This window comes from Bos indicus x Bos taurus, chromosome 19, assembly GCF_003369695.1.
Source record: "Bos indicus x Bos taurus breed Angus x Brahman F1 hybrid chromosome 19, Bos_hybrid_MaternalHap_v2.0, whole genome shotgun sequence".
Taxonomy (NCBI): Eukaryota; Metazoa; Chordata; class Mammalia; order Artiodactyla; family Bovidae; genus Bos; species Bos indicus x Bos taurus.
In genome coordinates, this window is record NC_040094.1 from 27,101,686 (window position 1) to 27,119,195 (window position 17,510).

The following is a 17,510-nucleotide window of genomic DNA, read 5'->3' on the forward strand; positions in this document are numbered from 1 at the left end:
CAAGAGGACCCTGGGTAGGGGTGGCAGTGGGGAAGCCGGCTGCTCAGTTCAGGCGATCTTTGAAAGTATTTGTTCCTCATCTTCTAATCATATGTGATACACCCAAAAGGTTGGGATACTGCCTTCGTGGGTGAGGAGCGGGAAGAAAAGCACCACCACTGCTGACTGTACTACCTCTGGGCTCGAGACTGTGGGAGACTTTGGTTTGTTACTCTTTTTCCAATAGGGTTTTCGACCTTTTGCGTTTTCTACAAAGATTATGCATTAGTTTCTCTATGTGTTAAATGTTTTAATTTTAAAAGATCACATAATATATCTTTTGAAAGGAGAAATAAACCCCCAGGGAGCTCCGCGTGGAACTGGGATCCTGCCCGTCTGTATTTCAGCCTCTTCGGCCCCAAGTCCCCTTTTCGCCCTCCCGGATCCCAGTTAGCAGCTCGCACCCCCACCGGCTTCCTGCATCACCCCCCACCCCCCGCCCCCGGGTCAGTTTGCCATGGAAACAAGCCAGGTTACACAGAGATTCCCGAGGCGCCAGCCCTGGAGCATCCTGGAGGTTGAACCCGGACAGCCAACCTCTGCAACAGGCTGGGAGCTGAAGCGCGAGCCAGAAACAAGAGGTTCCACGACTGAGACAGACGTGGCGCAGACCCTGCAGAGGCCCCCGGCTCCGCCCCCACCCGGGTGGTTGAAATACAGCCGCAGCCCCGCCGTCGCCGCCCACTGCGCCTAGACCTTGCCAGGACCGGACCACTGAGAACCCACATACCCGTCTCCCCGTATTCCTCGCCAATGGCTGACCAACTCTTTCAGCGCAAACCCTGGGACCCCGAGCAGCTTCGCCCGGACCCCGACTCTGACTCCGAAGGCCTGTTTGACAAGGCTCCTCCGGAAGAGCCCCCCGCTGTCCGTGGGCCCAAGTCGGCTTGGGCCGCGGGCAGGAAGGCCGGTCGGCGCACTGGCGGGAAGGGGCAGGGGGCCCGCCCCTGGCAGCCGCCTAAGGGCGCGACGCGCCCCCAGCCCCAGGAAGAGGCCCCTCCATTGGATGAAGGCTGCTATCTCGACCATTTCCCGCACCTCTCCATCTTTATCTACGCGGCCATCGCCTTCTCCATCACCTCCTGCATCTTTACCTATATCCATTTACAGCTTGCCTGATAGGCGCGGGCGGGACGGGATGCGCGCAGGGCTGAGGCGGGAGGGAAAGGAAAGGAAGTGCTCAGCATTTTGTGCCTGGAGACGCCCCGCACCCCCTTCGTCTAGCTTTTGACGCTTGTGTCTTTTCTTCTCTGCTTGTCACCACCTTTGTCTAACTGTCCATCAGTAGAAACAGCCAAAGCAGCTGTCGCTAATGAAATAAGCACCTGGGGACGAGGGGACGGGAACACAGAGTTTAGAGTCTTCGCGGTGTGATGGATCCCCATTTATAATGAGGATAATGTCTCTGGACCCTACCGCTGTGTGAGGTGGAGGCACGCAGAGGGAGTCTGTCGTTTTGTGTCTGGGGCGTGTACAGCGAGTCCAACCTTCTGTTTTTTAAGGGATGAGCCGACCCGGGCCCACGGCCTTCCAGAGAGGGCCCCGCGGGGAGGGTCGGCGCCCTGGCCTGGGCTGGGCCGGATTCCTGTGATGCATCGCCCGACCCCCCCTCCCAGGAGCCAGCTGTGCCCCCCCACCCCACCCCGAGCAGACGCAGACAGAGCCCGGTGCGTGGGACCTGGCGGACCTGAGCGCGCAGCGGACGTCACAAGGGCGCAGCATACAGTGAGTGGCGTTTGTCGTGGTAGCGCACCATCTCCCCAGAGACTTGAGCTAACCGGGACTGCATTTTCCCTGCCTTGGGCTTTGATGACGCTATCGATGTCGGGACCGAGCGGAAACAAGGCCGAAGGAGCTGTTCTGCCAGGAAGTCACGGCCTCGTCGTGTCCTGGACGCTTGGGACCAATGACTGCAGACCTCCAGGGACGCGCGGGCCCATAGCTTGCGCGCTGCGCCGCGCGGAATGAGGCTTGGGGCCCTGGCTGGGGGTCCAAAGGGTTGCCGTTGCGTCTTTAGGAATTGCGGGGGTGGGGGTTGCTTATCCTGGCCCGGAGCCCTTCCAGAGCCTCGCAAAAGAGAGTGAGATTTCTGATTGCTGAGAATTCGCGCTAGGAAATCACACAACCCCTAGGGGTTTGTCATCTCATACCCAAAAGGCGTAATACCAAAACCCACCTTGACAGGTTATTTACTCACATGCCGTCTGTTTTCTCATGAATGTTTAATGTCAAAATATAGCTCTCTACTACAGCGTATACTTTACTTGGAAATGTCTGCAATTGTGGTACCTCTGATGGAATAAATTCTTTTTCAGTCTCCTCTATTTCTGTCCTTTATTCATTTCCAACTATGCAGTGAGCCCACCAAACTTCCTATTCCGCTTCAAATTCCACCCCATAATCTTCACGTTCCTACTGTCCCTCCAAAACCAATTTCATCCTATTACCCAGCATTCCAAGATACAGCGTCTCTCTCCACTGCTGCTGCTAAGTTGCTTCAGATGTGTCCGACTCTGTGCGACCCCATAGACGGCAGCCCACCAGGCTCCACCGTCCCTGAGATTCTCCAGGCAAGAACACTGGAGTGGGTTGCCATTTCCTTCTCTGCTAAATAGCTATAAAAAGAAAATTGCTCAGTCTTGTCCAACTCTTTGCAACTCCATGGACTGAATTCCCCAGGCCAGAATAATGGAGTGGGTAGCCTTTCCCTTCTCCAGGGGATCTTCCCAACCCAGGGATCGAACCCAGGTTTCCCTCACTGCAGGAGGATTCTTTACCAGCTAAGCCATAAGGGAAGCCCCCCAACAGTCCCCCCCACTGAGCTCTAGAATTTGCTCCAATTCACCAGCTTGTACCTTTATAAGCTCAGTGTTTGCTGACAGCAGGATCTTGTCATTTCCCAGTTCTATTTTCCCAGAATCCCGTTATCACTACCTGCCTTGATATCTGGACCCTGTATTTCAGTACCAAAAGTGTAACACCTACCATTTCCCAACATCAGCCTGCACTGTGCAGCCAGTTTACTACAATAATTTACCCCCAATAAAAGGGACTGTTCTCCAAAATTAAGTCTCCAAGGTACAATATGTACCGTTCTTTTTTTCCAGTTTACAGTCTTGGATACTGGATCTTTACTGTCCTCTGATCCTGACTAAGCACTGAATCCCAATACATGGCCTAGTGTTCTAAACATGTGGTCCCACTGTTTCCCATTCACACAACCCCATCCCTTATTTTTTTTGGCCACACCATGGGGCATGTGGGATCTTAGTTCCCTGACCAGGGACTGAAACTGCACCCCCTGCTGTGGATGCTTGAGTCTTACCCAGTGGACCAGGGAAGTCCCAGGAGATTTTAAATAAGCTCCAAATGTAAAAAATAATAATAATGATGATGACTTTAAAGGATCATTCAGCTAAAAAGTCATACTGAGACACACACCATGACATTAAATACAGTAGAATAAATCAAAGCTTTTAAAATATACATATTTAATGTACAGGATTGTATTCCAGGTAAACACAGGCTTCTTATACTGATGAATATTTAATTGCAAATATGAATACCCTAGTTACACTTCTATATAAAGGAGAAACTTCAAATTCTGTGCTTTAGGAAGACATGGATAGCAAGTAATACCTTAGGAGCAGCTATTGCCATTTCTCCCCTTTCCATGGGTGATCTAACATTTTACATGGATTAGTTACAAAAGGAAATATTGTTTCATCGAATTTAAGCACAAAATACAGCTGAAATTTACCACTGAGAGTTTCTATGAGTGTGAATAAATAAGTTAATTAAATATTAAGGTTCAAGGCAGATTCCAAAACTAACTGGAGTATGACAAAAAAAAAAATGGTATATATACCTAATAGTTAATATAATCTTTGCAATTCAGTATGTTCCAGGCTTCCTTTTCTATGCCAGTAAGATGCTTCCTTTTTTGTCCAATGTCTTCCATTGCTGGGCTCCAAGACATTAAACCCTTTAACATCATCAAGGATTTATCTTAGAAACAAACTTCTTTTCTTCTTTCTAAAGGTCATGGTTGTTTTTTCTGCTACTTGCTTCTTTCAGCCAGTTATTAACTTCCTCGTGTGAGAAAAGTTACTGGGCAAGAACAAGCAATCTGTGTTGGCTGCCCCACAATGTGGTGGCTGGTTAATAAAGACGACACCCATTTAACCTTTGTGTCATTTCGTTTCATCCAAAGAGTAAGTCAAAAAGGTCAAGGTTACAAAGGACTCACGACCATGGTACAACTTTTACAAATATCTTTGAATGGCCAGGGAAAGCTTTACTTCTTCAGTCACGCCCCCAAATGAGTTCTTAATGAACCAAGAATCCCTTCCCACCCATTACAGACCTCTAAGCACAGATGCTTCAAAGATTAGTTGAACATAAAACACAGATGCTTCAGGAGAGCGGACTAAAACAGAGGAGAATGTGGAATATAAGAAAGCGTGAAAAAAGAAACCCTCCCCAAAATATACAGTGCACTAGGATTAAGAATATCGTCGATATAAATCCCATACCGTCCACCTACTGAGAAACTCCTTTTTCTATTGAGAAATCAAGATATTTTCAATCGTTTGCCTTCCTTTTCCACATTCTCTCTGATATTCTGGAGTTTTCTGGAGTTCTGGATCAGGAACACCAAGCCCTCCCTAAAATCACTAGCCCCATGGTCTCTGCCAACGTTTTCAAGTTCATCAAACAAAGACAATGTCTGTTTGAGTTTGGCCTGAACAATTTTTTGCTCTTCTAATTCTGCAAGAAGGGCCTGCTTAGTGCACAATTCAGTCTTATACTTCTCCTGTAACTGTTCAATTTCTTTTTGGAGAAAGTGGAATTCTTCCTCACTGTAAGACTGTGTCTCCTGAGATTTATCTTCTGGAAGCAAGACATTTGGGGGAATCCGCAAAATCAACTGTAAGAAGAGCTGCTCCATTTTGCCAAAAAGGTTATCAAAACGTCCTTTCATGAAGCAAAGAAACTTTTCTGTGCACTTGCGAATCTCGACTGGGCTAATCGCACAGTCTGGGATGCCATCCAGCTTCTTTAGAATAACCTGTTCAACAGCCTGCATCACTTCAAACAGGTAGTCTTGAAAGGCAATGTAGATCCTAAGCATGCAAGTCTGTGGTGTGAAGCCAAAGAACTGGGCCTCATAGGTCATTGGATCAACAGACATCTTCGTGGGTTTTTTTGTTTTTGGGGTTTTTTTTGCTTTGTTGATTGTGAACAACCTGCAAATGTAATAAGAAAAATTTTCGTTTAAAAAAAATAACAAATTACATTATAGACAGCAAAACAAACAAAACAGAGCAGGAAACAAAAACCATGAAGCTTATGTTCCTTGATACTTGATGCTACTTCCAGCCTCACACATCCACAACAGGATACAAATCCTGCCTCTCCGAGACTCTCATCAGCCTCCCTTCTTCCTCCTCTTTGTCCATTTCCCTCACCTCTCAATTACTGAGGCTTCTGGCCCGTGGCTCAGCCTTCTGAATTCTGTTATTACCCCATGTAAACGTTCAGATTTACAACCAATGCTCTAGAAACTCAGTTCTGCATGTCCACTTTTTCAGACCTTCATCTCCACTCTTTCAGCAACCTAGGTATTGACATTTGTAACTTCTCTCCCCAACTCTCCTACTTTTTGACCACAACCTCATATGCTAGTCTTCCAACACTCATTCCTATATTCATATCATATCTTAATCTTCAAGACTGTCAGCCCTCTGAGCCTCTCTTTTTAGTCTCTCCCACTTCACTTCCCCACTCCACTTTAGGATCCATGATCCATCACGTCAACCATTCCTTTGCCAATGTCCTCAACTCCCCGTCCTTCCAATCTTGCCATCTGAAAAAATACCACTAGAAGGTGAGCAAACCTCCAGTAAGCTTTACAACCCTGGCATTTTCTTAAGGGTCTGGGAGTCATTCCTTTCAAATGTAAACATCTAAGAAAATAGCATTCCTATCTCCCTGTCACTGTGGGTGTTTAACCTCGGGACCGTTTTTTGGGCTGTAACCAGATACTTGTCTTAGAAATAAAAGAAGTTTCATTATTCCTGCAGACAAATTAGCTAAAACAAATGGCTACATCAATTACCAGGCAAATTTAGGATGAACCTTATCAAAGAATCTGAAGCAAATAGTGCTGTCAAATCTTTTTATAAGACTGTGCTGTTAATCTTGAGAATTTATGTAATGGCTAAAAATAGAATGGTTGTAATAGCTTAGCAGTATAAATAGGGTAGAATTTCTGTCTCTGTAATCTCATTTACAGATTATCTCTAATGCATTATAATCTGGATATGCTTATTCATAGAACTGCTGTCTTTGTCTTGTGGAGAGAATTCTGTGGATTAACAGGATTTTAACTTCCTCAACACTTTCCTATGCCTTCAGGATCATTTTTAAACGTTTTCACATGCCTTACAAGGACCTTCATCATCTGACCTTTACTAACCACTGTCCTCCTTTTTAAGTACCTTCAGTTCAGTTCAGTCGCTCAGTCGTATCCGACTCTTTGCAACCCCATGAATCACAGCACGCCAGGCCTGGAGTTCACCTGGAGTTCACCCAGACTCATGTGCCTCTAGTCGGTGATGCCATCCAGCCATCTCATCCTCTGTCGTTCCCTTCTCCTGCTGCCCCCAATCCCTCCCAGCATCAGGGTCTTTTCCAATGAGTCAACTCTTTGCATGAGGTGGCCAAAGTATTGGAGTTTCAGCTTCAGCATCAGTCCTTCCAATGAACACCCAAGACTGTCTCCTTCAGGATGGACTGGTTGGATCCAAGGGACTCTCAAGAGTCTTCTCCAACACCACAGTTCAAAAGCATCAATTCTTCAGTGCTCAGCTTTCTTCACAGTCCAACTCTCACATCCATACATGACCACTGGAAAAACCATAGCCTTGACTAGAGGGACCTTTGTTGGCAAAGTAATGTTTCTGCTTTTGAATATGCTATCTAGGTTGGTCATAACTTTCCTTCCAAGGAGTAGGCGTCATTTAATTTCATCGCTGCAATCACCATCTGCATTGATTTTGGAGCCCCCCAAAATAAAGTCTGACACTGTTTCCACTGTTTCCCCATCTATTTCCCATGAAGTGATGGGACCAGATGCCTTACATAAGCATAACTGAAGTGATTAATACTTCTAATTTTTGCCAATCTGGTAAAATGGTTTTACAGGGTTGTTTTTTGAAAACCAAAAACATCTAACCCCCCACCCATACACACACACAGGTTGAACACTGAGGACTGAAACTACCAGAGTCTCCTTGCCTCACCCCCCAACAACTTACTGTTTACATTAGCATGACTCTACTATTCTAGACCAGAATAATATTTTCATTGTCCAAATGGTTGGATTGTTCATTATGAAATCCCCAGCCAAAGACTGATGAACTCTTTAATGGGATGCGTGGCGTGCGTGTTCTCCCCGTGTCTGACTCTTTAGATCCCACAGACTGCAGGCCGCCAGGCACCTCTGTCCATGAAATTTTCCAGGCAAGAATACTGTAGTGTGTTGCCATTTCCTACTCTAGAGAATCTCGCCAACAATTTGTTACAGCAAGATTCTCTGCAACTCTTGCTTCAGCAGTTTCTACCAATACTGGACTGATTTTCATGAGCTCTACCCAGTCCTAATCAAGCCTCCAAACTAAAAAATCCACCTTAAACCAACAGGGCCTCTCTTCGGGAACTGATCAAGTCCTGCTTTCAGTTCAGTTCAAGTCGCTCAGTCGTGACTACTCTTTGCGACCCCAAGTCCTGCTTTAGGTTACTATTATCACAAGCCTATCTTCTCTGCAAGCCTTAGATTTCCTGAGGGCAGGATGAATAAGGCTTCAACCGATATTTGCAGGTGACACGCGGGAAGTACACAGGTCACCTCAACGAGTTGAGGAGCAGACGCTCCAAAAACCTCCGGGCAGGAACTACTTCCGGCTTGAGAACTGGCTCCCGACAGGCCCCGCGCCCCCGCTGCATGCCGGGACCTTCAGGGTGGAGGTTCGCGGCCCGCTGGCGACGCTGCTCCATCAGGCAGCTCTAGCGGCCGGGATGGCGCCCCACCGAGTGCCACCTGTTCCCGCTTTTCTTCAAAGAAAATGCAGCCCCGTGGCACTTACCCAAGCGACTATGAGAGTGATAAATTCGACCAAACACCAGCTTCCCGCCACCTCCTTTAAACCACCGCAGGCTGCCAGAGATAGGCGGCGCGGTTGACTCCCCCAGATTCTGACCGCTATCCGCTTCAGCGAACGATAGCAAGGGCACGATGCCACCGCGCTCCTAATTGGCCGACTGTCCGGGGAGGGGCCACCTAGATTGGTGACGGAAAGGGGCCGGGCGGGAAAGCTAGCTGTGGCCAGCGGGGATTGGCAGAATGAATCGGTATTCACTCCCTTCCCCGAGACGTTGGTGGGTGGAGAAGCTAGGCTGGGCCGCCGCGGAAACGCAACTCGTGATTGGCGGATGTGTTTTTATTCGGGCTCTAGCGGTTGGTGGCTGGACAGTTGATCAGCGCTGATTGGATAGCAGCATAACGGGGAGGGCCCCGCTCTGGTTCCGCCCTGATCCCGCCCCGCCGCTGGGATGGACTGGCGGAAGGGGAAGTGGGGGGGTGGGGGGCCGGCGGCGGTGGGGAAGATGGCGTACCAGAGCCTCCGGTTGGAGTACCTGCAGATCCCACCGGTCAGCCGCGCCTACACCACCGCCTGCGTCCTCACCACCGCCGCTGTGGTGAGCAGCTGCAGCGCCAGCTTCTCATGAGTTGTACTGGATATGCCCGGGTCCTCGAGAAACTGGGGTTTGGGCCTCGGGGAAGCTCAGAGGGGTTGGTCTCAAGAGTGGGTGGAGGCGTACAGGGCTCACTCTGGGGTTCAGAATCGCCCCGTAAGTACTATCCAGTGATCCAGAAAAAGAGGTGCCGTTCCATAAGGGGTGGAGGATCAGGACTGCGGGTCAGTTTCTGAGACAAAGGCAGGACCTGTACCAAGTCAGGGCTGCGGGAGCCGCCCACCCAGGAAACGTGTTTGAGAACTCCGAGGGTGTTCTCAGATCCACAAAATGATCCTTGTGACTACTGGGAGGAAGGTCCGCTTAGTGGAGAAACGTAGACGTTGAAGATAGAAAGATGGAAGTTGTTGAGCGGGAAAAGTCTTGAAATAAAGTCTGTTATAGAGGTTGCCTGGAAGTACCGGGCCCTCACAGTGGCAGGTTCTTGGTTCGAGTGAATTGTGTTGCTTCACACAGCTGTTTTAGGTGGTGCCCATGTATTGGGCGTAATCCTAGCAACTGCTCTTACTTGCCCTGAATCTAAGACATTACCATCTGCCTGCCATACCTTCATCAGCCTCAGCTATTGAAACAACAGGCTTTTATTTTGTGTTAGGTATTGGGGAACGCAAAGAATTGTGCCAGTTCTAGAGAACTCTTTACCAACCTTCCTCCAGCTTAAGAAGTAAACCTTAAATAATTCAGTCTAAGTGACTGAGAGTGGGAAATTGTCAGAACTACTAGTCTTTTGTAGTAAATGATGATACTTTGTTTCTTGATTGACTTGCTTGAAGAAGCTGTTTTTCTATTTCAGCAGTTGGAACTGATCACACCTTTTCAGTTGTACTTCAATCCTGAATTAATCTTTAAACACTTTCAAGTAAGTGGTCCATCACAACTGCCATTTAATGTTGCAGTTTTTAAGCTTGTTTTTCTTTTTAGTAGCTAATCCTGCCATATACTATCTCAAACAACTCAGTGGGAATATTTGATTATAAGTGTTGGGTGGGGTGGGGGGGGGGGAGTACAAAGCAATGATTCTGCAGCCTGGAACTTTTAAAGAGATTCTCAAGATCCTCAGCATTTACCAAATCAGAATCACCAAGGCTATGTTATAAAGTTCCCTGTATGGTTTTGATTTGATGCGTCCAGTTCCTATATTTAGGAATCACTGGTTTAGATCTAGTATTATAAATTGAGAGGAGACTGGATCCGCTAGTTGTCCAGGGAGAGTCAGAGAGGATGTCCATATTTAGTCCATTCAGCACCATGTGGCACAGTCACCACGTTGGTGTTATCCCTGTGATCCAGTTCAGAAACTCAGTGAGTGCTCTAATCCTCTCCCAGGGATCACATCATCCTCACGAAGACTGACATCTAAGAAAACGCCAGTTTATTAGATTACAGTGAGAGACGGTCCTTTCCGGTAATTAGAATGCTAAAGAGGGATGCGTTTTTTTGTTCTAGGATCATCATATTGGCCATAGCCGAAGTAAGAGAGACCCAAAAGCCAGTAATTCGGTTTCTACACCTGCTTTCCCTCTGTCTCAGAGGTGTTTCATTCACTTTATACCTGTTGAGCTCCAGCTTGTCTTAGAGTATGCAGTTTTTGTGTAGCCTTCTCAGATTCATCCTCCTTTGTGTCCCTAGAGTATCTGTAAATGCTTTTTTTATATCTCTCATCTCATACTTGCACTTGTTTATATGCCTGTCTCCTCACAGGGTTGAGGACTCTACAATCCTGGATGCAATTAGTATGCAGTAAACAATTCTGAGTTGTTTCAACTTTTAACAGTTAGCAATTCTTAAGAATTTAATGATCATAAAGGAGTCCCGTGAACCCTTATCATTGCCTTCTTCCTTCTCCACTCACAAGCCCTTCACTGGGAGCTTTAGCTCCATCCAAACAAACAAGGCTTGATTTTGCCTAAGGTTAAACTCTTCACACCATGTGTGAAATTAGGAGTTCTAGGTTTGAGTTCAGAGTCTCCCTATACAAGCTGTGTGATGTTAGGCAGGCCATTTAAAAATCATCCAAGTCTCTTAGTTACATCATGTGTGAAAAGGGGATGGTATTGCCAGCCTCCTCATCTTGCAGGATAATTAAAATCACATGAGATAATATTTTAAAACACTTTAAATGTTAAATGTTCTATCATTGTGAGTAGTTGTTCTTATTGCAGGCGTGGATGGTTTGGGTGGGGAAGAGTATATCAGGGTTTGAAAATAAGTGCATATCTACCAGTTAAACTAATTATTACAGTATTAGATCTTTACTTGTAGTGAGTTGGCTATCTGTTCAGGCTAGTACTCGAGTATTTGCTTTAGAATTACTCTTTATTCTGGATGTTTCTGATGGCTAATATAATTGCTGTTAGATCCTGTAATTTTCCTTTGGTATCTTGGGATTGTTCATTAGATTGTGATACTACATATATGAAACCTCTGTTTCCTAGTCTGCAGATCAACCTAGTCTTGCCATCACACTTTTCCCGTCATTTGCCTGACCATATGGTATGGATTTTTGTGTTGTTGTTGTTTTTTTTTTATACAATCACAATTGCAAGTTTTCTGTCCTGTCAGGCTTAGAACTTTCCAGGGGTGAGTGAGATCTTTCAGACTTTCACTGAGGCGGCAAAAAAATTCAGTGTCGGATTGTGTGTCTCACTTTTGAGTTTAGAAAATAGAATCATCTATTTGTGGCCTTTCAACCATTGTAGTCATAGGCTATCTCTTGTCTTAATATGAAAATGTTTCCTGGTGTGTTTTACTTAATCTGTCTTTCTCTTGATTTTTTTTTTCTTTTAACAGATATGGAGGCTTATCACCAATTTCTTATTTTTTGGGCCAGTTGGATTCAATTTTTTATTTAACATGATTTTTCTGTATCCTTTACGAAGTGGGGTTAGCATAGAAACTTTAGTTTTACTTTGGAAATACAGTATTAATTTTGAAACTATTAACTCTATTTTTGTTACCATCTCAGCTGTAACTTCTGGCTACTGGCTCAGTGATACACAGAATACTTGGTCAGTTAGTAATATTTTAAGGGTGTTTGTAGGTCACTGTTTATTCAAATGGGAGGTATTTCATTATAAACTGTTTACATTTCTGCCCATGCGCCACTTACAGATCTGATTAAGGGAGACCAGAGTGATTTAATTGAGGTGTTCTTACAAAATAACTCCAAGGGGTCCCGAGTGATAAAGCCCAACCTGGAAGCGGGTTCATGGGAGATGGAGAACTTGAGATCTACTTGGATCTCAGTTGCTGGTTCTGCCAGCTGGAAAGACAGTGTTTTGTCTGCCAGGCTCACCATGTTCCAGTTTGTTGAAAAAGAGGAAGGGTTTTGCTGTAGTCAGATGGTAATTGGGGCCACCGGGCAGGGCATTTCTTCCTGGATGAAGCGGGGAATTTGCAGTTCAGCTCATTTGCAGTAGCCAAAGAGCCTTGTAGGGGTAACAGGCTTCCTGCCCTGGGATGGATTCCTGTGTCTTCTCTATGATACATCATTCTGGTAAGTTTCTAATAATTATTTTTTCATTGAAATGCCTCCTTGTTGACTGAAGTATAGAAATGCTTAACTACCTGGCCTTAAAAAAAGCAGATTATCACATGAAGCTTCTTGATGGGGATTTCCACCAAGTTAGGTTGTGAAAAAGCAAGGATGGTGTAGATTGTGGTGTGGCTGAACGTGGGAAGACAGTACAGATTTGAAGCATCTTTATATGGCATCTGGTTTCATTCCCCAATCAGGAACGGTTTTTGTAAAACACAGAGCCATTGCCTAGAATGCCTGGAAAAAGAGAAGTAACAATAATACCACTCATGAATACTCTTACAGAAACAAAGTCTTGACTTGTCACAAATAACGGGAGTCCAAGTGTACTTAGGTGATACATTCAATTTCACTTTCTTCATTTTTGTGTACTTAACATTTTCTTAACTTGGAACTTAAGATATCGTTACTGTCGAATGCTAGAAGAAGGCTCTTTCCGAGGTCGGACAGCAGACTTTGTATTTATGTTCCTTTTTGGTGGATTCTTAATGACCGTATCCTTCGACGAATAGAACAAATACAGGAAAATACTAAAGAACTCCCGCTCTCTTCCTAAAGCTTTTCATCTGTCTCCCAAAGTGCACTAGAGGCTAGAGACTCAGAATGAACATATAAAAGTATCAACTCTCTGCGCCTGCGCCAGCCCCTTCCCCCTCCATTTCAGCTTCAGGCTCCTGTTTATTTTACAGCCCACTTTATGTAACAGCTTGTCTAAGCCTAGAGGTTGCACAGGGTGTCCACTGTGAGCAAGTCTGAGAAACGTTAACCCAGTCAGGTTACTATTAGAAATCTTAGATGTATTCTGGTGGGTGGTATACTTCACTTATCTTTTTTTCCGGCTGTGCCATGGGGCTTGTGGAATCCCAGGTCCCTGACCAGGGAATGAACCCAGGCCCTCGTCAGTGAAAGCATGGAGTCAAAACCACTAGACTGCCAGGGACTCCCCAGGTATACTTCACTTTTAAACTAAGTTGGTAGGACATTTATATTTGGTCACCATCAAAACTGACAGTTGTTTTTTTTTTTGTTTGTTTGTTTTTTAATGTCAATAATAATAATTGTCACCAAACTTAAAGGCAGCCCTGTCTGACAAGATGGTTTTGCCCCAGCTGGCTTTATTCACTTCTAAGAGTCCTCATGGTGAATGAGCTTTCATGTAATGACTGACCAAAGAATTAACATATATTCCAAAGAAGCAAGAACTTCGTGAAAGCAGAATATTAATTTGAAGTAGCAACAATCCAGGTGCCTAAGCAGGTTTTTGCCTGATCACTCTGGATAATTATTTTCAGGCTATCCCCCCTACCCCCCCCACCCCCACCTCGCCCCAAACATGTAACGACTGCTTGCCTTTCCTAATTCAAACTTGTGTTAGAATACAATCCGTAGTTCTCTTGCCCAATCTTCCCTGTTAACACTTAATGTTGCTGTTTTCCTTAATGTCAGCCACTAGCTTTTTGGTTTGTTTGTGAGCTTAGTTTTCTTGGGCCAGGCCTTCACAATAATGCTTGTCTACGTGTGGAGCCGAAGGAACCCGTATGTCCGCATGAACTTCTTCGGCCTTCTGAATTTCCAGGCTCCCTTTCTACCCTGGGTGCTCATGGGGTTTTCCTTGTTGTTGGGGAACTCAATCATTGTGGACCTCTTGGGTAAGATTCTTGGCAGTACTTTTTCTATTATTTTACTTACAAACTTATTTTGTCATACTTGTCATATTAATTCTGTCTGGCCTTCGTATATAGTTACTGTAGGATTGTTTGATAGTTATATGCTCAAGGACTATAATGTTCATTTTCAACTTTTTCATAAATCTATTACCAGCTGAGCTGCCAGGGAATCCCAATATATTGACATTTCTTCCTAAGTAGAAAGATTTTCCATTGGTGCAGACACCTGCAATCAAAATTCTAATCCTCTCCCCCATCCTTTATTTCTGGTTGACTCTAGGTATTGCAGTTGGACACATATATTTTTTCTTGGAAGATGTATTCCCCAATCAACCTGGCGGAATAAGAATTTTGAAAACACCATCTATTTTGTGAGTATTTAACACCAGGTGACGTATTTCTTGCAGATAAACCAGGGCAAGGTCCAGGATCTTGTTTTCTTGGGGCTCCCAAAGCTCCCAGCACACACAGTTCAGGCCAGTAAATATTTACAGATTGAGCAATCCGGCTGCCGTTGGGGAGCATTCAGATCGGGTGGGAAGCGCCAGAGTTGTGGCCAGAGGCTCGGGGTGTCCTGAGGGTAACGTGGTGATGTTGTCCCACATGACCACCGGCACCTCCTGGCCCCGGGAGGAGCCTGCTGGTTCCGTGTAGCCGCTGTCTTAGTTTAGAGATGTGAAGTAGCAAGATGGCAAAAAGCTGACTGAAGAAGGGTTTCTAAAGGTGGAATGTCTGGTCTTCCAAACAGGTGGTAGAGGGAAGCAGTGAAGTAGAGTAGAAACAGCTCTTGGCTAGAAACCAGACATAGGCTGTTTGTTCTGCCAGCCAGCTGTGTGATTTTAAGCAACCCCTTCTCCTTTTTCCATACCTCGGTGTCCTGAAGGTAGAGCTTTGATTCATAGCACCTCCATATATGCCAGAATTTTGTGTCCTTGGGGTGTACTGCGTTATGAAGAGTTCACTTAAGGAATAAAATGTGAGTTCTTATAAAATGTTGGTTGTAGAGTAACTGAAAGTAAAATCCTCCATAACCCCACCACGTGGATAAAACAGTGGTGGGATTTGTTGTATTTTTTGATATGTATTCATCAGTCTTTTACTGTCTGTAAACTTTTTTTAAAATGCTATCTCATAGCTTTCAAATGTAATATAATCATTTTTTCATCATAAATTTCTGACAAAAATTATAACAGCTGCATGATACCCCCAGTATGAATGGAACAGGATTTACGAATCCCTCATCAATGCACATTGACATCCTTCTTGTTCTTCCCTCCATGATTGGAGTGGTGAACATCCTTGAGCTACACATCCATGTAGCCTATGTAGCGGCACATCCTTTGCGCACTTCCATGATTGTTTTCAAAGGATAAATTCCTGCAAGTAGGATAGCTGTTTGGTTTATCACCAGACTGCCATCTGGAATGGATACTCAGGTTTACATTTCCACCAGCACCGTGTGTCCATTTCCCCACATTTTTATTACCTTTTGCTAGTTTGATAGCTGTAAAGTGGTGTCTCGTTGTTTTCTATTTTTTTCCCCTAAAATTTCAGAACAGTTTCAGACTTGCAGAAACTTGCAAGACAGTACAAAGGACTTTTTTCCCTTAAGTGTTTGAAAGTGAATTGTTCACCTACTGCCCCATGATCCCCTTTAATGTGTATTTCCTTCTACATAGTCAAAATCTGGAAAGAAACGTTAATCCTCAGACCCAATTCCACTTAGGGAAATTGTCCGGATTTTTTTTTATAGCAGAAGAATGCAGTTCAGATTCAGGTGTTGCGCTTCGTTGTCATATCTGTTTGGTCTCCTTCAGTTTGGAGCAGCTTCTCAGTTTTGCTTTGACCCTCATGACATTCACATTTTTTAAAATTGTAAGCCCATTTTTGTAGAACATCTCTCAATTTGGATTTGTCTGATGTTCCCTCACATTGAGGTTCAGGATTTTCCTCCTTTGCAGGAACATCAGAGAAGTGATACTGCATTCTAATTGCAGCCTGCTGGCACAGGGTTTCAGTTTGTTGAATTTGCCAGAGTGGTGCTAATTTTGATTACTTGATTAAGGTATCTGCAGGGCTTCTCCAGGGCAAAGTTACTTTTTTTTCTCCTTTGTCATTAAATCTTTTGTGAAGAGGTACTTTGAGACTATGGAAAACATCCTTTTTCTTATAAAATTTGAGTTCATTTATATCTGCAAGAATCCATGGTTTCTTGTTTTATTCATGGCTTATACTCCCTTAACATTGTTGTTTACTTTGGTGCTTATATTGTCCCACTGGCTCTGAAGTACTTCTCAACATGTGCAATCTAACTTTTGTAAAATTTCATATGTAAACATTTTGGAAGAATATTGAAAACACCAACATAATTATCTCTGGGGATTGAGGATGTCTTGCTCATATATGTTTCCTGTTTTCTCTAGGATTCCATATATTGCTTTTGTAGTAAAAATTAGTAAAGGAGGTAAAAGTTAATGTAAAAGTGCAATAATTATGAATACCTTCAAAATAGGAGAACTGTTTCATTGGTAGGCAGACGAAGTGCTTATCCATTGGTCGACACGCTATGGGATCTTTTTGATATCGGAGTAGAATTTAGAACCTAAGATGACCCTGGGACTAAATTATATCTGTTGCCTGTCTTTTAGGAAGGCTATTTTTGATACACCAGATGAAGATCCAAATTATAATCCACTACCTGAAGAGCGGCCAGGAGGCTTTGCCTGGGGTGAGGGCCAGCGCCTGGGCGGCTAAAGCGGCAATGCCAAGAACATGACCCAGCTGGGAAGGACTCGTGACACACCCATTGGGATTCTTTTATCCTCTGTGTTGCAAAAGTGTGGACACTTTTGACAGCTCAACAAGAATTTTAACTCCAGAAGCACTTTATGAAATGGCACACTGATTCACCCAGAAGACATTTTCAGCAGTTCGCCAGTGGTTCCTCACTACACTGGTACTGAATGTGTGATCTCTCGGAGCCAAAAAACTGGAGCAACAAATACCCCGCCGCCTCTTAGGAACGAGTACCTGATGCTTGAGTTCTGTGGTGACGGGCAGAGTGTTTTCCTCCTTTTCCTCTTCCTCTTTGATAGACGAGGCCGTGGTGTAAATGGAAGAGAGGACGAAATAAAACTGAATTCCATCTCTCTCACTGAATTAAAGCTTTTGTGTGTGATCTTTTAAATTATCACCATGTCTCCTAGCTCTCCTGCACAGGTCTGCGCTCAGAGCAGTCTCCATGCCTTTTCTTCCTGTGTCTTCATGGCCTTCGACTGGATTTCATTTCAAGATTGGAAATACATGGCTGAGACGCCATGGCTGTGCACACCTCTTACTAACCCAGAATGCCAACTCCAGTGGGAAGAGGATTTGTTTCTGTTGCCCAGATAGTTTGTTCTCCATTTGGGTTTTATGATACTTCAAGGTATCAGACAATGTGGGGC

The 17,510-nt window shown here is 44.8% G+C and overlaps 3 protein-coding genes across 6 annotated transcripts; 2 read left to right on the top strand and 1 right to left on the bottom strand.

The window, feature by feature from the left end:
• Window positions 1–534: 534 nt before the first annotated feature.
• Window positions 535–2,363, top strand: LOC113877823. The gene has a single exon (XM_027518360.1). The coding sequence runs from the start codon at window positions 793–795 to the stop codon at window positions 1,156–1,158; it is 366 nt and encodes a 121-aa protein (XP_027374161.1). The 5' UTR covers window positions 535–792; the 3' UTR covers window positions 1,159–2,363.
• A 1,143-nt stretch (window positions 2,364–3,506) lies between these two features.
• Window positions 3,507–8,347, bottom strand: MIS12 (MIS12, kinetochore complex component). 2 transcript variants are annotated; one of them, XM_027518232.1, is made up of 2 exons: window positions 8,190–8,347; window positions 3,507–5,288 (listed from the first exon to the last, which is right to left on the bottom strand). In XM_027518232.1, exon 2 carries the CDS (start codon window positions 5,231–5,233, stop codon window positions 4,613–4,615), a length of 621 nt encoding a protein of 206 aa, XP_027374033.1. In that variant the 5' UTR covers window positions 5,234–5,288; window positions 8,190–8,347; the 3' UTR covers window positions 3,507–4,612. The 2 variants fall into 2 exon arrangements, with proteins under 2 accessions (XP_027374033.1, XP_027374034.1); XM_027518233.1 differs by lacking the exon at window positions 8,190–8,347 and adding an exon at window positions 6,543–6,564.
• Window positions 8,348–8,683: 336 nt separating this feature from the next.
• Window positions 8,684–17,223, top strand: DERL2 (derlin 2). Of its 3 annotated transcripts, none has more exons than XM_027517239.1 (7): window positions 8,684–8,802; window positions 9,653–9,718; window positions 11,650–11,723; window positions 12,798–12,891; window positions 13,851–14,046; window positions 14,345–14,435; window positions 16,713–17,223. In XM_027517239.1, exons 1-7 carry the CDS (start codon window positions 8,710–8,712, stop codon window positions 16,816–16,818), a joined length of 720 nt encoding a protein of 239 aa, XP_027373040.1. In that variant the 5' UTR covers window positions 8,684–8,709; the 3' UTR covers window positions 16,819–17,223. The 3 variants fall into 3 exon arrangements, with proteins under 3 accessions (XP_027373040.1, XP_027373041.1, XP_027373039.1); XM_027517240.1 differs by having other exon boundaries at window positions 8,696–8,802; window positions 9,656–9,718; XM_027517238.1 differs by having other exon boundaries at window positions 8,715–8,955.
• Window positions 17,224–17,510: the final 287 nt, after the last annotated feature.

Bases quoted from the DNA above. Each gene is read 5' to 3' on its own strand.
- LOC113877823 (XM_027518360.1), top strand. From the start codon at position 793: ATGGCTGACCAACTCTTTCAGCGCAAACCCTGGGACCCCGAGCAGCTT.
- MIS12 (XM_027518232.1), bottom strand. From the start codon at position 5,233: ATGTCTGTTGATCCAATGACCTATGAGGCCCAGTTCTTTGGCTTCACA.
- DERL2 (XM_027517238.1), top strand. From the start codon at position 8,845: ATGCCCGGGTCCTCGAGAAACTGGGGTTTGGGCCTCGGGGAAGCTCAG. The intron at 11,724-12,797 runs GTATCCTTTACG...TTGGAACTTAAG, and splicing joins TTATTTAACATGATTTTTCT to ATATCGTTACTGTCGAATGC. The intron at 14,436-16,712 runs GTGAGTATTTAA...CCTGTCTTTTAG, and splicing joins TTGAAAACACCATCTATTTT to GAAGGCTATTTTTGATACAC.